Source organism: Rhinoderma darwinii, chromosome 8 (genome assembly GCF_050947455.1).
Source record: "Rhinoderma darwinii isolate aRhiDar2 chromosome 8, aRhiDar2.hap1, whole genome shotgun sequence".
NCBI lineage: Eukaryota > Metazoa > Chordata > Amphibia > Anura > Rhinodermatidae > Rhinoderma > Rhinoderma darwinii.
The window spans coordinates 105,725,327-105,741,917 of NC_134694.1; the positions used below are offsets into that span (position 1 = coordinate 105,725,327).

The following is a 16,591-nucleotide window of genomic DNA, read 5'->3' on the forward strand; positions in this document are numbered from 1 at the left end:
ATTGCCAGCTCTGCTGTCTTTATATTTACGCCAACCACAGTTTACTATATTTGGAAGTGCATCCTACACTATACAGAAGACCTGAGATAAGAATATATGAAATGCTCGTAGTGAGAATTTATCAGACTTGTTCTAATCAAAGCTATGACAAAAAGAAATGTCAATAATGCTGAAGATAGTGACACATCCGCTCTATACAGAGGAGAACAGTGTAATAAACACAACGTTTCTCCATGTAAGGACACGGAGAAGTAACACAGACATTGGTTCAAAGTTCTCCAGTGCCGTCTGTATAAGACCAAATATAGCAATCATAAGCAGCCGTATTACCTTAAACGGCTCCCAACTTTATATGAACAGAGGTGTAAAGCTCACATAATAGTAATGCACAGCACACAAAAGTAATTTGTTCTTTATATATAAAGTATTATGATAGATATGTAATGAAATGATACATAAATCCATCAGTGCTTAAGGAACAGGTAGGTCCCCCGAAACGTTGCACAGGTGTGCTGGTGCTCATTCTAGGTAAACGGAAATGTCTTCACGCTGAACTCTGCTGAAAAACAATATGGACTATATATAGGTAAACCGCCATATGGACTATTGGTAAAACCGCATACTGATTGAATAGAAAAGTGATATATATGGATAGACTTGGTTATTATTGCATATGTATCGTAATACTTGCACTTATTACCTACAGTATAAAGAAGTGAAGCATTGAAATACTCGTCTGTGTCGTGCATTACTGTTTTGTGGATTTTGTTTGGAGGTGTAACTGGAGGGACCTTGGCTTTATTTACAAGACTTCTGGTACTTTACTTGGCCGCTGTTTATTGATATTTGAATGCTACAAGAGTAACTTGAGGCTACTGGGACCCAATGCAATTTCTGTAACAGGGCCCCCAACCTACCATGTGCCATTTATAACACTGGTGTCTTCTTATGTGGCAGAGGGTCCTTTAGGCCCCCTCAAGCACCAGGGCCAGTGTGTGCTTGCCATCTCTGCACCCTGTATAGCTACACCCCTGGTCATAGAATAAAAAAGAGACCAATGGGGCGGGGTGCAGTTGTAGCAGTATGTGGCTTGACTGGGGTACAAGCAGGGAGGCTAACATAATAAGTTTATGAGGTCTTAAGGACGGGGTTAACGCCAATAGGTGGAGAGGTTGATCACTGGTATAGATAAAACTATATAAAGGGTGTATAGTGGGTGGGCATATTAGTAGTGGAGCCAGGAGCTGAGAAGTTCCCAACCACCCCCTTTATTAGGTTAATTTGAGGTTGTTTTAGTCTTGCCAGCCTAGTGGGAAAAGGGGTCTTTGGAGGCAGAAAATAGGTGCATGTTGAAAGGGTGGTGCATCATAATTGAGCACAATTGGAGTACCAAGGAGCATATTTATTTAAATATGTGGTTGGTGTTCCTGGGTCAGTGTATGGCTTAGGGTAAACATCAGACTATGCTGCATTTACAACCGTAGGGGCAGGCCTGCATAACTGGGTAAGGGGGCGGGTTTACCTTGACAGCAGCAGCTTGGGGGATGTTGTGGCATCTGGAGAAGGCAGGAAAATCTATTTTCTCTATTGCTGAAGCCGTAAATACCCTTTTAAGCCAAGACACAATGGCCCTCATGTTCATGTTTCTAAATCACGCCTAGCAACTCAGATCAACGTATATATTGTGGATGTCCAGTCCATGTCTAGTTTCTCACAATGTTGATATTCTATAGTCTATCCTCCTCAGTTCTTTTGTTTTACTTGGCACCAGCACTCCACACATTTGAAAAAATACCCAGTTGATTTTAATTCAGGAGTGACTGTAATAGCAGGGGGTAGGGAGACGGACAAGTGAGCCCTAATCTACCCGCCACTCTGTCCCTGCCTACTTGCAACGACCCGCCCTAGGCGACGGGGTACAACTGGGCGGCGGTCCCTGCGCTCAGTAAGTGCACGACAAACACGACAAACATACAAAGGAACACAAGCAAGGAAAAGGGGCAGTTGCCCACGGCAACACCGTGAGCAACCAGAGTGGTGAACGAGCCGAGTCAAGCCAGGAGTGTGCGAGGTACAAAACGAAAAGCAGAAGAGTAGTCGGTAAGCCAGGGTCTGTATGGAGCAGGATCAAAAATAGCAGGAGCTGTAGCTGGGCCAGGAAACCACAAGGAAAGAATCACAAGCACCGAGGGACAGGAAGGGCAGGCTTAAATAGACCGAGGGCGGGAGCTAGCTGAGTCTGGCCAGGTTACGATAGGCTCTCCCACTCCTAAGCCTGCCAGCCTGGTGGAAGCAGGAGTCAGTCTCAGGGATGTATTCTCAGGTGCTGACTGATTAGTTCTGGGAGTTAACCCCGAAGCTGTGCCTGGCAGATCCTTTACAGTGACCTCATAAGTATTCCTGCTCTTGCTTGTGCTCTCAGTTGGCCACTGGGGGCGCATGGCAAGGTGAGCTCATTCCATCTGTTCACATGTTGTGGTGCTGTATGGTGGTGTCTGTTGCTGTAGTGCTGCAATTGTGGGGGGACGTGGCCCAGAGCCAAGGAGGCTTGGCACGGTCTGTTAGCATGGGTGCTTTTGGACCACTGGGTTGTTCCCTCTGCGGCGGTGGTGCTGTGGTAGGGGGGGCCATGTGGTGCTGCAGCCGATAGAGTAGGGACCCACTTTAAAGAGGTCGCCGTGAAGTGGCAAGTGGGCTTATACAGTTTGATCAAAATGTTTACAAAAAACCTCATGTTCATGTTTCTAAATCATGCCTAGCGGCTCAGATCAGCGTATTTATTGTGGATGTGCAGTCCATGTCTAGTTTCACACAATGTTGAAACAATGGCCCTTATGCCTAATGTCTGGCAGAGATAGATCTAGGAATATTTGGCATCCTCCCAATTGCTGTGTTGGTGAATGTGCGGCCGTAGAGCAGTGGTTATAAAAAATGTTGTGGTGCCGATGACCTAAAATATGCTACAACATTGTAAAGAATCTTTATACGCGTAACCATCACTAATAAAACACTGGTATCTCCAGGAAACTTTGGAAAAAAAAAGCCACAACTTGTATTATATAATGTTCAGCAAGGAGATTTACTTAACATATCATGGACCATGGACCACATTTGGATTGTTTTCCATCTGATTGACCAGGTTTCCAAAGGATCTTTTGGTGGACCCAGGCTCTGATACCATAATAAAGCCCAAAGGTCCAACAGAAGACAACCTCATTTGGAGATGACTTTGGAGCCAGTCACTTGTTACTTGGGTCTAGTTGATTCACAAATGCACATGTTCTTTATTGATGGAGGATGGGTCCTCAGAATTATTTCTGGGGTGCCCAGTCCAATAATGCGTATGACACACGGTGTGGTAAAAACGTTATACACTAGGTCTAAAACGAACACAATAGTAATTGAAATGGAATTATGAAAAGTTTTAACAAGAATACAAATATAATGTTGTCATCTCGGTTCCACGTAGAGCTGATAGGTTCTGGCTACAACTCCATTTTTCCCAGGTTCGGGGGTAATTTCAAGATCTTCTGGGGCTTTGTTGGATTTCAGGTTCAACTTCTGCAGTATGGTGGTCAATGTGAGGAAGATCTCCATGCGTGCTAACCCCTCTCCTAGACAGCTCCTCTTTCCTGTGGATAATAATATGGACAATGTTTTATCAATGGGCAGATCACAGGACTAAAATACCAGAGATAAGAAGTAAGTGACCGTGCTGTCACTCTTTCATTATCTATTTGACTCAATGATGTTTCAATCAGGGCACATGCAATATCTGCATTCATCTTCCAATTCATGTAATGTAGTTATTTTGCATTAAAAATACCACAAAACCGGCATAGGTAAATACACCCTAAACTGTGTCTCATCAACACAAGCGCATTTATAGCTGAAGGGAATTGTATTGTTACATGCCGATTATTCAAATGAATGGTGGACCATGTAATATATAGACGGGCAGGGTCTGCCAGAGCAAGAGATGCTCTACGTTAGCAGTTCTTCGCTCTGGATAATAAAAGGGGTCCCAAGCAAGAGACCTTCTCTATGATGTCCATATGCCCTGATACTGTATATGGAAATGGGTTGATTTATTGAGATAACACCTTTATAGATAAAATTCCACCAGTACTGGGCATGGCTGTCATGTTTCTCATACGCATAAGAATACGTGTAAGTAGAATACGTGTAAGTAGCCCTAGAGGAGGCTGGAGACGATCCTTAATTCCCATAAGACCTCAGAAATTATAACTCTGTAGGATTTCCAAAGGTCATGGAACTGTTTTTTTTTTATAAGTCTATGAATCCATCAAAACAGGTCAACAATTGGAATACAGCTGCTTATAGGTGGCATCCATTCAACAGATCCATTTTTTACTTCTTTTTTCTGTCTTTTTGTTTTCTTCAGACATCGTATATGTATATACCACAATACCTAATAGTGATCCAACACATATTTAATTCAATATACCTTTATTAGATCAAGAGTGAGAATGAGACAGTTGTTGTCATATTCATTACTATGAATTTATCAAATAAAGGTATATGGAATTAAATATGTAGTGGATTACTATTAGGTATTGTGGTATACATTTATAGGTATTGACCTTTGGCCTCATGCACATGACCGTAGCCACGTGATTTCCGGGTCGGCCGGCCACGTAGTGACAGCCGCGAGCCACCCGCATATCGCGTGCTGTGCACATGTCCGCGGCCATTATTTTCACGGTCGTGTGCATGGTCCCATAGGGATGAATGGGGCCGCAGTTCTCCTGTGGATTTTCGGGGCAATTGCGCCAGCAAAAGCACATTCATGTGCATGGGGCCTTAGAGTAAAATTCCATGGTTTGTACTAATATAAAAGACAAAGGTATTTTGATAGGTTTATATCGTATACGTATGTAAACTGTACAAACATATGAAAACCTATAACCATCCATTTGGATCCATCTGCCCTTGACTTCCATAAAGAAAGTATACTTTATCTTATTGTGCTACTGAAAAGTAAAGTAACCTATGCCTTTCAGTAAGCTTAAAAAAAAGTTATCTAGATAAAACTATTCCAAAAGAACACACACATTGGTAGGTTACATTAAAGACTGTGGTTTGATGTGAACAAAACTTTACCGGAGAATCCTACACAGTAGCAGTACTGGATTTATATCTCAGCAGCCTATAGGTGCAGATTGTATGGCACCTTACATTCTACCCATCAAGTAGTTCACACCTTAAGGGTATGTTTACACGCGCTAATTCCGGACGTAATTCGGGCGTTTTTGCCCCGAATTACGTCCGAAAAATGCGCCTCAATAGCGTTGACAAACATCTGCCCATTGAAAGCAATGGGCTGACGTTTGTCTGTTCACACGAGGCGTATATTTACGCGCCGCTGTCAAATAACGGCACGTAATTGGACGCCCGCCTCAAAGAAGTGACCTTTCACTTTTGGGGCGTAATTGGAGCCGTTATTCATTGACTTCAATGAAAAGCAGCGCCAATTACGTCCGTAATGGACGCGGCGTTCAAGCGCCTGCACATGCCGTTACGGCTGAAATTACGGGGATGTTTTCTCCTGAAAACATCCCCGTAATTTCAGCCGTTACGGACGCTGTCGTGTGAACATACCCTAAGTCACGTATGACTGCTTTCCTGCTGTTATAATGTAGAATATTTCAGTTCTCTTTTCATAACATCTTACCCTATCTGCAGCCTTCACCTTGTACCCCCCTGTGTGTCCTGCTCTTAGTCCTACAACACTGTCACTGCCTAATTAACATATACTATACATAAGTTGCATATGGATAAACAATGTTCCGTGTATTGATATCTTCCCCCAGCGCCGCCTTTAGGCACAGGCATGCTGTGTCTATGGATTAATCTGGCCCCATACAGTGGGTTATATTTATCAGTAAATCACAAGTTAAAGGGGTTGTCCGACAACCCAAAAAAAAAAAAAAAAAATACCCAAAATACTTTTAAAAAGGTTCCTTCATCATAAGCAATCGTTTCCACTCTCAAGACATTTTTTAGGGTTACTCGCTGAACCCCAATAATGCTGCAGACATGGTCTTCTCATTCCGGTTATGAGACGGGACTTGTGCCTACTCTTCCGGGCATCCACCGCTTTCCTCTCTGCCCAGGATTCCCTGCCCACCACTTGCCTCTGTTACTTTCTTCCCCTTAGTTCAGCCTGCGGATGCACAAAGATGCTCTTTTGGCGAGAGAGTCAGCCTCTCTTACGGTCATGTGATTGGTGATGCGCCGACACGCACAAAAGGGGAGAGTCCTCAGTCATGGGGGTCATGTTGGGGCATCATCAAGTAGGGGGAAATGGGGGAGCTTCGTCAGCAGTGACTGGTTTTGAATCTGCAATTCTGTTAAGAATTGAAAATTCAAGTCTATTAGTAAGTGCCTTCTAATCATATAACATAATGAATGGGTAGCCATTTTTGGTCTCCGGATAACCCCTATAAGAACTGGAGTAAGTTCTGAAAACTCTTGCAGGTGACTTGTATGGTATTTATAAAACAGAAATTATATTTCGGTGTAATTGCTCTTTAAGGATACCATGCAAATGTGGACCAACACAGACCAATGACCCTTATACTGTACATTAATATAAAGTCATTACCAATGGAAAATGGCAGGAAGGCTTCATTGCCCTTGAAAGATCCTTTTTCATCCAAAAAGTGGTTGGGATCAAATTGCTCTGGGTTCTTGAAATATTTAGGATCCTTTAGTACAAAAGTCAGCAATGGAGAAATCATTGTGTTCTAAAATAGTAATAATATAATTATTGACCAAAATGTAAAATGCTATATGGAAATATCATTTATTTCAGTTGGGTTAGATGAAGATTTTAATGAAAAAATACTCGACAGCTTGATACTGCCCAGTGTCAGGACTTTGTGTGTTTTCCCCTGGCGCAGACCGGTCCTGATGTGGCAGTCTGAGGGGATCCGAGAAGACGTAGGTGCGATGGGTAAAGATTTTTTTTTCATATGTCTGATCTAGAGGGGTCAGAACTTGGTGGGACTTAAAAGGGTTGTATGGGATTAGTAAAGCATAGTTGCTTTCTTCCAGAAGTGCTACTCCTATCCATAGGCTTTGCCTAGTATTGATGCTCATGCCATTTGACTTGAGCTGCAATACCAGACACAGCCTATGGATGAGTGTGGCGCTGTTTCTGGAAGAAAACAGCCATGCTTTGCTATTGCCATACAACCCCTTTATTGGTGCCTATTATGAACTATGCTAAATAAAATATCTAACAAAAATTGTATAACAACTTAAAACACAAAATATTTTTTGAAATACTCCAAATGCCTGACCTTGGTTAAAATCACTGACACACAGTGCATTAGGTTAGACTCACACATGCAGTTTTTAAAAAATTTGTGAGCATACAGACGAGTGAATACAAAAGAAAGAAGTCCTTCCTTTATAATTTTTCTTCCCTCCGTATCTACTCCTGGCTTTGGCTGAAAAAAAAACGCCGTCAAAAATCGCATGTGTGAATAAGTCTTTAACAATGGGCATCTCACTAAGGGCTTGTACAGGAGTAGGAAAAATACATGGCTACTTTCTTTAAAAAAAACAAAAAACAGTGCCACACCTGTCTACAGGTTCTGTGTGATATATAGCAGCTCAGCCATATTCACCTCAATGGGGTTGAGCTGCAATACCAGACAAAACCCATGGACCAGTGTGGCACCGTGTTTTTCTAATCCTATACAACCACTTTAATATCTCAATCTTCTGACCTTTGGGAGGTTGTACCCTCTAAACACTGTGTCCTCGCTAGTGGCGTGTGGAATGGCCAGGGGTGAGATATCAGCAAATCTCTGGATCTCATCAATGACAGCCTCTGTATATGGCATCTTGGCGCGGTCCTCCATTGAAGGACATCGACTCTGTCCAACCACATCGTCAATCTCCTCCTGTATCTTCCCTGTGCAAGCACATACATTGTATTTCAATACAATTCATTTTGAATGTTATTTTATTACTTTTTTTTTTCAATTTATTTGTATTATATATTTTTACTACTAAGCTAATGTTTTAAACTATTTTTAAAGTTAAATTGTATCTGTCAGCTTAATATTCTGCTCAGTGTAAAGGCATATTACAGCTAAAAGTCTGTGATCCTATTAGCCAAACCGGCACAACATTTTTTTGTCATGTTTGGTTGACAGGAGCACTGAAAGAATACAGTGGACTCGTAGTTATGAGTCCAATGTATTCATGAGGGGAGAGCACCCCCCCCCCCCTGTTCCTCTCTGCGGTGACTGACAGACTTCTGCGTATATGCACGTATCCACAGCAGCCTGTCAATCACCGGCTTGAAGGGCGCGGGGAGGTAGGAAGAGCGCTCCCCTCATTAACACAGTGCTCTAATTAGCCAAACGGCAGAAAATTTTTTTATACCTACTAGGAGCACACAAGCTTTAAAATCATGTTGCAATGCCTTTAAATCTGTATATTTCACGCTACTGTGTACTATGTACATAATGTTATGTTTCCATCTATGTATTATATTATGCTTATTTTGGGTTTGGGTGTGCTGTGTACCCTGGTTGACCATGGTGATGGAGGACTGACGGGCTATCTTACCCGACTGGGCCAACAGTCCTTGCCATCATTGCAGAAGAAGGTGCCAAGCATCAGTGCGGGCCCGCACAGAGTCTAGCACTGATGTAGGGGCAAACATTGTGGCACTATGCGCCAGGACCCTTCTTAGGAGGGACCAGAGGAAGCTAGAGAGGACACATATAGGGAGACTTGGCTCCATTTAGGAATAGTGCAGCTAGACCATGTTTAGTCCTGTTGGGCTTGTAATTGGGCCCTGTAACTTGGGACCCTGGAGCTACAGTGTATCCAGTTGGGCCCTCATTTAGACTATCGTGAGGCTGGCGGTGAGCTGTGAAGAGTAGCGACGATAAACAGAGAGGAGAGGTACAGAGCCATCATAAGACTGTTGGTAAAAAAATCTCGAATGTAAATCGGCCAAAAAATGACTTTGTGCTCCCATCAAAGACAAGATTTGCTGCTAATTTTAATAGAATTGCCTAAGGGTAGGCTTTCTTTCCCAGAAACAGCGCCACTCTTATCCATGGGATGTGTCTAGAATTGCAGCTCATCCCCATTAAATCGAACAAATTACAATACCAGATACAGCCCATGGGCAAGAGTGACACTGTTTCTGGGAAAGAAAGAGAGACCAATTTTTATTTAATCTGCACAGTGAAGGGTCCATGATAAGATTTGACATAAAGATGGTAATTGCTTACTTGTCACATCTGTGTGTTTGAGGAGGATGAGGAAGGCATGTTTTAGGGTTGTGCTGGTAGTTTCTATTCCAGCAAAAAAAAGATCTATTACTGTCCCAAATAAGTTGTCAAAAATGAATTCACTTCTTGGATGGTCTTTCTCCTGTAGATATCAATGTCAAATTTAGTCTTATTGAATCTACTCTACAGAAATATGTAGCTGATGTATAGCTCGGTGGATATGGACAACTCTACCTCCTCCATCTTTATCAGGAAGCTGTCAATGAAGTCCCGGGAACAGTTCATATCAATTGTCTTCTTATGGCTTTCCACAGACTCCAGAACAAATGCTTTCAATTTTGCAAGATTTTGAAAGACCTTCTGATGAGGACGAGGGATATGAGAAAGGGTTTTTGGGAAGACATTAAGAAGCTGTGGAAAGAAATGCATTTTAATGCTTTGAAGAGGTCCTAAACCATATAAAAGCAATACACATTTGCACAGCAATACACATTTGCGATGTCTATTAACAATCCCGACACTTCGGTAACGTTTGTGTGGCGTGGGACTTAATGACAGCAAAAGTTGTCATTTACAGCGTGATCTCGTGAGATCACGCTTGCTGTCATTAACTCCCATACAAACGTTACCGAAGTGTCGGGATTGTGAATAGACATTGTGTCCTGGCTGGAAGCGATGTCTATTCACTCTCAAGACACTTTAGTAATGTTAATGTGTGAGTAAGTGACAGCACATCATAATCTAGCAAGATCACTATGTGCTGAATACATGAATGGAGAGAAGTGTATGACGTTGATTGGTCAGCGTCATACACTCCTCTTTACAACGCCCACTTGGTCAAAAGCTAAAAAACGCCCAGTAGGGAATTAAGAAAGTCATTAGCATAAATCTAAAATAGGTCATAACAAAATTGATTGTTTTTCTAAATAAAAAACACTGCTGTAATCTACATTACAGCGCCGATCACATCATGTACAATATAGGCCACTTATTTTGTGGTGACAGAGCCTCTTTAAAGTGTAACTAAACTTTAGGAAAAACGTTTGACATGTCATAATTTCAGCCGATCAGAATCTCACACACAGCGCTCACTTTAATGCTTCTGCCACTGTGTTTTAGCGATCGGTGGCATTCTCAGTGCTCAGACCCCCACCAATCAAAGCTTCTGACATTTCACTGTAACATGTCAAAACTTTTTTTTAAAGTTTAGTTACGACGTTCTAAAGGTCCTCTTACACGGCCCAACGTGGGCCACGTAAACGAGTGACTATCAACAAGACAGCTCATTGATTGGAGCTCATTTTTGCTCCTTTCACAAGGAGCTATGAATAAGGACGAGCACTCATTACTACGATCACTCATCCCCATACACTTCTATCATGTCGGCAGCACGTCTCCCTGTTAACATAGGGAGATGAGTTGCCAACAACGATAGTATTTTCGGCATTTAAAACAATACAATCAGCCGATGAACGAGCGTTTGCTCTTTCATTGGCTTATCTTGGCCCTGTTTAAACAAGGCAATTACCAGGATCGAGTGTTCTGTGACTGCTCGTTTGACTAATAATTGGCCGGTGTAAAAGTGCCCTAAGTTCGCATACATCTCCTAGTTCAGGAGCAAGTCTTATCAGAAGATACACAAAGAATACAAACATTCTACTTACAATACCCCATGGAGAAGCAAGAGTAAGGAAGAGTTCCTTTAGTAAGTAGAGCAAAGTCCTGAACTTCTCATCCTCATAATCAAAACGTTCTCCAAACACAATCGAGCAGATGACATTGGAGACAGCCAGACGTAGCAGATCAGTTGGATCTATAGGGTTATCTATGAAGACACTAGGATTAAGCCTGAAATCTTAGTTCAAGGTGATTTAAAGTTCTTTACTTATAGCCATGGGAGTAGCAGAGAGAGTGTGCAGAGGTAGCAGTCCAACTCAAGTTTTAGGCCGGGTTCCCACGTAGCGTAAACTCTGCAGAATTTCTCCAACAGAATTGTGTGCGTAAATTCCACAGCATTTACAGTAGCAGCAAAGTGGATGAGATTTAGAAAAAAACACAAAATAAACGTTAAAAATAGACCTGCGGTGCAGAACTTCGTTCCATGGCATGTCAATTTATTCTGCGTCTTTATTGATTTTTCTGTTGCTGGGTTTCCCCATTAAATTCAATGGGGATGCAAAACCCGCAAAAGAAAGCCAAGTGTTGCGACTTTTGCGCCATAATCGCAGTGATCACGCCACAAAAGTCGCAACTCCGGAAAAAAAAAATCATACTTACCCAGAACTACCTCCTTCTTATTGCAGTCTGGCCTCCTGGGATGACGTTTCATCCCATGTGACCGAGGCCGGGGCGGACGTCAAAGGAGGGGGTAAGTATGAGAGCTTTTCTTTTTTTCGGAAATTCCGTCCGAAAAACCGTGACAACCAAACCAATTTTTCGGACGGAAAATGCTGCATGATTTTTACACAGTTTATCCGACCCGTGGGAAGTCGGCCTAAGGCCTTATTCACATGAGCGTTGAATACGTCCGTGTGAAGGCCGTTGAAACAATGGCCATCACACGGACTCATGTTTTTCAATTTTGAAGGGTCCATTGAAAAATAGAACCTGTCCTATTTTGTTCCGTTTTCCCAGATCCCTCCATAGGCTCAAGTTTATGGGGATTCGTTAAAACGGGACAAGCACGGGGGCACCTCGGACATGAAAATCTTCACGCTTTTCACCTCCGAGTTTGCCCACTCTCGTGTGAATCTGGCCTAAGGCAGATTTTGATGCAGATTTCTATAGGAAAAGCCTGAAGTGTATTCAAAAGCAATGGAAAATATAAAGGATGAACTTACACTTCTATCTCCTGGATCCTCTTCTGGATTTGGCTAAAAAAATCTGCAACAAAATCTGCAATAAATACGCGATGTGTGAATCCAGCCTAAAGGCCTCTCTATTACTTAAGACACCAGTTTTATAATGGTCAGATGGGGGAATCTGTCACAGATCTTAATTTGGGGACCAGTAGCTTCGAGTACCCCATTGCTCACAACGGAGTCTCCATCTAAACCTGTGTTATTTATAAGACTTCTCTAAGATAACACAGGTGATTTAATGTAAAATATGGTTATAGATTGAGATATAACTTTAGGTATTAAAATAAATTTTTGAGAGCTCACTCACCTCCATTTTTCCTGAATTCCTCCCCTAGGCATTGGGCCTCTTCCTGGATTCTTTCCTCAATACCTCTTTTCCCCATCCCAAAATTCCTCAGTGTGGTGAGTGAAAATCGACGCAACAATTTCCAGCGCTCCCCATTGGTCAGCATCACACCTTTTTGTTGATAACAATAAAAGTGTTAAATGTCCAGTAAGATAAGTAGCTCTCTAGTGCCACCTATAGCTGACTACCGTGTAAGTCAATTACCGCCTCTATAGAGTACCTCCCCAGAGCATGTACATATGGCATCTCACACAGTCAACCAGTACCTTAAGGCCCTTTTATACCGGGCAATGATCGGGTAAACGAGCGTTCCCGATAATTGTCCTGTGTAAACAGGGAGACTCGCTGCCAACATGATACACATGTGTGGGGATGAGCGATTGGAGTAACGAGCGCTCATCCCCATACTAGCTCCTTGTAAAAAGAGCAAATGATTGCCGATAAACAAACTGTCTCGTTGATCGGCGCTCTTGTACTGGCAAAAATGGGCTGGTGTAAAAGGACCTTAACTCTGTATAGTGCTGTCTACAGATGGTTTGGCTGATAACGTGGCTCATGTTTTAAAGGGGTTGACTGGCGTTTGAAATAAGGGTTTGTTCTTTCCCCAGAAACAGCGCCCCTCTTGTCCATAGACCGTGTCTGGGATTGCAGCTCATTCCCTATCAAGGGAACCGGATTGAGCTATAATACCGGACACAGCCCATGGTTGAGTGGCACTATTTCTGGAAAAAAAACAACCCTTTTTTCTGATCCTGGAAACCCCTTTAGGGCTCTATAAAGGGTTGCACTAGAAAGACAGTCTTGCTTCTGGTGAAGAATTACTTTGTATACTTTTCCCAGGGAGGATTGACCTAATGATTCCTAACTAGCTGTATCTCTACAGTCTCTGTAGCCATAAACTTTAATAGAGAGCACCATGTGTATTCCTGGTCACCCCTCCTATGTGTGGTTGGAATAGTGTGTTTGGGTACTAGAGGTAGTATGGGAGCCTTCACCAATGTTAATCCGACCCTGAGGGCACTGGAATCTCTTTATCTGGAAAATCTTTTGTAGTCCATAAATATAGACACAATAAGAGCCCCATTAGTGAGTGGGACCAATGTGATTCAATAAACTTCAGTTTCGTGTACTGCACAATGTTATTGGCTTGAATGGGTTCTCCCATGAGAGACATTTATGACATGTCCACAGAATATGTCATGAATGTCAGATAGATACGGGTCCCACCTCTGGGACCTGCACCTAACTCCAGAACGCTCTGTGTTGCGGCTAAATTAGGTGAATTCCGACCATGAAAACGGTCAGATGGTCGTGAGTTACGAAAACAATGTAGCTATCTGAGCTACGTAGTTTCCGTAAGTCCCATAGTAGTGAATGGTAGTTACGGAAACAGCGTAGCGCGTGTGCTACGCTGCTTCCGTAACTGCCATTCACTACTATGGGAGTTACAGAAACAGCGTAGAAACAGGGGTCTGGTGGTGTTGGGGAGGGGTAGGGGGGCCCAAGCTGAATTCTTTCACCAGGGCCCATGAGACTTTAGCTACGCCCCTGAGTGGCAAGAACCTTTAATTTTACTTTTTCAATGATTTTTCAAAGGCTTGTATTGTGTGATATCACGCTGCAGCAAGTTATCAGAGTCAAGATAAACTTGGCTACATCTGTACATTGTTATTGCTGTTGTTATTTTTATTATCATCATTTTTATACATAATTAAACTTACCACAATTTTTGAATGCAAATTGACTTAAATCTGTGACAGCTCTTGCGCTGAAAATATCACCGTGATCCACTAAGGCCTCTTTTACACATTCATACCCAGCTAAGATCACCATTGGGTCATTAGCCAAATAGATGGTGAACACTGGCCCATACTTCTCACTCATCTAGAATGACATAAGAAACAATACCGTGGGAGCAGAGACCAAGATCTTTGTACAGAGAAACAAAACAAAAACAGCGCAAATATAATAAAATAGTACATTATTTTTGTCAGCCATCCCATGCGGTTGGGTTAGGTAGCCAAGATTTAACCCTGAATTCTTTTACTAGTTTGCCTATAAATTAAGAAGTCCAAATAATGTTGTGGTTATGACCAATAATGGGTTAATATATTGGTAATTTTAGTGTCTATGGCAATAGAATGAACTGAGTGCCTGTCAGATGACAGCCGCTTCCTCTATTCTTTTCTGGTTTTGATACAGAGACACACAAATTACCAGTACGACAGCTCGGTAGTGGCCAAATTAATAAGAAAAGATTGATTTATGGATTAAAGAAACATTCCAGGCTACTCAGGGCTTCATACAGCACTAAGTGCAGTTGCACACGACTGAGTGCCACTCGGGCTGTTTTTCACGGCATCCGAGTGGCACCCGATTGTTTTCACGGACCCATTCACTTTAGCGGGTTAATCACGGACGCGACTTTCCAATACGTGGAAAGATAGGACATGTCTTATCTTTCCACGGATCACAGACGTGATCCGGCCGGCACAGACTGTTGTGTGCATGAGGCATAAAGAGAGGGCCATGTGTGTACCTTCCCTTCAGGTTCTGTACTAGACATAACACAATGTACCATTTCTGCCTGGAGTGTTCATTTAAAGGGTAACTAAACATTCAACAAACTTCTGACATGTAATAGTGACATGTCAGAAGTTTTGATTGGTGAGCGCTCAGCCGCTTCGTGTCTGTTCGGCTTTTTGTGGAAAGTCGATGTATCGGAGTACAGGCTCATAGACTTTCTATTGAGCCCGTACACCGCTACATTGATTTCCCCGAAAAAGCCGAACAGAAACTAAGCGGCTGAGCGCTCACACAAGCACTTCTGCCACTTCGTTTTAGCAATTGGTGGGGGTCTCAGTGCTCGGACCACCACCAATGAAAACTTCTGACATGTCACTATGACATGTCAGAAGTTTGTTGAACAATTAGTTACCCTTTAAGTATCCCTACAAGAACCTTCACGTTTTGCAGGTTCTTGAGCTTAAATCGAAATGGTAGTGCATTGTTAGGATTGTTATCATAAGTACTTACCTTCACCAAGGACTTTGGCATTTCACTGGCACCTGTATGTAGCATAGTGCCCATTAAAGGCAGAGGGGTTGGCCCGGGGGGCAAGTTCTTTCTCCTCAATGTCCTCCTCCATTGCAAGATATACAGGACGAGACTGACACAGATGGCCAGTAGAAGAGTCCCTGATACTCCCAGATCCATCTCCAGGTCAGAAAGGCAGTCTAAGTGCAGGAAGTGTTCTATATAACTGTCATACTGATAAATACATACATATACTGAGAGCAAACAGGTTCCTTTATCTCCTTCCTCTCACGGGAGTCCAATGTGCATGAAATTTAAGTAAGATATAGAGGAGAGAATTAGATCACCCGCTCAGCAAGATCTAGGCTATTACATTCTGTATATAGCAAAATGATGAGTTCAGCACAGCCATAAGCCGACGATTATATGTGGAGTCCTCAACGGATTGTGCAATATAATTCTACATAATTTACTCCTTAAAGTTATCTTCTTTTAAGTATGATTATCGTGAATTCATTCATGTGTGAGTCCTACACTTTTGAGAAACATGGGCGTAAAATGTGAAGCAAGAATGGCTACACCACCAGTTTTCTGTCATAGAGATCCATGTAGGTGTTAGGAATTGGACAGAAGTAGAAAAACAAAGATACTTTCTTCCAAAAACAATGACACACACCAGCCATTTTCTAATCCTGGACAACCCCTTTAAAGAGGCTCTGTCACCAGATTTTGCAACCCCTATCTGCTATTGCAGCAGATAGGCGCTGCAATGTAGATTACAGTAACGTTTTTATTTTAAAAAAACGAGCATTTTTGGCCAAGTTATGACCATTTTTGTATTTATGCAAATGAGGCTTGCAAAAGTCCAAGTGGGTGTGTTTAAAGTAAAAGTCCAAGTGGGCGTGTATTATGTGCGTACATCGGGGCGTGTTTACTACTTTTACAAGCTGGGCGTTCTGACGAGAAGTATCATCCACTTCTCTTCAGAACGCCCAGCTTCTGGCAGTGCAGACACAGCCGTGTTCTCAAGAGATCACGCTGTGACGTCACTCACAGGTCCT

The 16,591-nt window shown here is 42.5% G+C and overlaps 1 protein-coding gene across 1 annotated transcript; it reads right to left on the minus strand.

Annotated features, from left to right (window-relative positions):
• Positions 1–3,201: 3,201 nt before the first annotated feature.
• On the minus strand, positions 3,202–15,710 carry LOC142659741 (cytochrome P450 2C8-like). The gene is made up of 9 exons (XM_075836169.1): positions 15,531–15,710; positions 14,216–14,378; positions 12,456–12,605; positions 10,952–11,112; positions 9,522–9,698; positions 9,288–9,429; positions 7,761–7,948; positions 6,629–6,770; positions 3,202–3,632 (listed from the first exon to the last, which is right to left on the minus strand). Exons 1-9 carry the CDS (start codon positions 15,708–15,710, stop codon positions 3,451–3,453), a joined length of 1,485 nt encoding a protein of 494 aa, XP_075692284.1. The 3' UTR covers positions 3,202–3,450.
• Between the last annotated feature and the right edge of the window lie 881 nt (positions 15,711–16,591).

Excerpts from the sequence above, each read along its gene's own strand:
- LOC142659741 (XM_075836169.1), bottom strand. The coding sequence starts at position 15,710 with ATGGATCTGGGAGTATCAGGGACTCTTCTACTGGCCATCTGTGTCAGT. Across the intron at positions 11,113-12,455 it reads GGAATTCAGGAAAAATGGAG|ATAACCCTATAGATCCAACT; the intron begins GTGAGTGAGCTC and ends GTGTCTTCATAG. Across the intron at positions 7,949-9,287 it reads CAAACACACAGATGTGACAA|GGAAGATACAGGAGGAGATT; the intron begins GTAAGCAATTAC and ends GTGCTTGCACAG.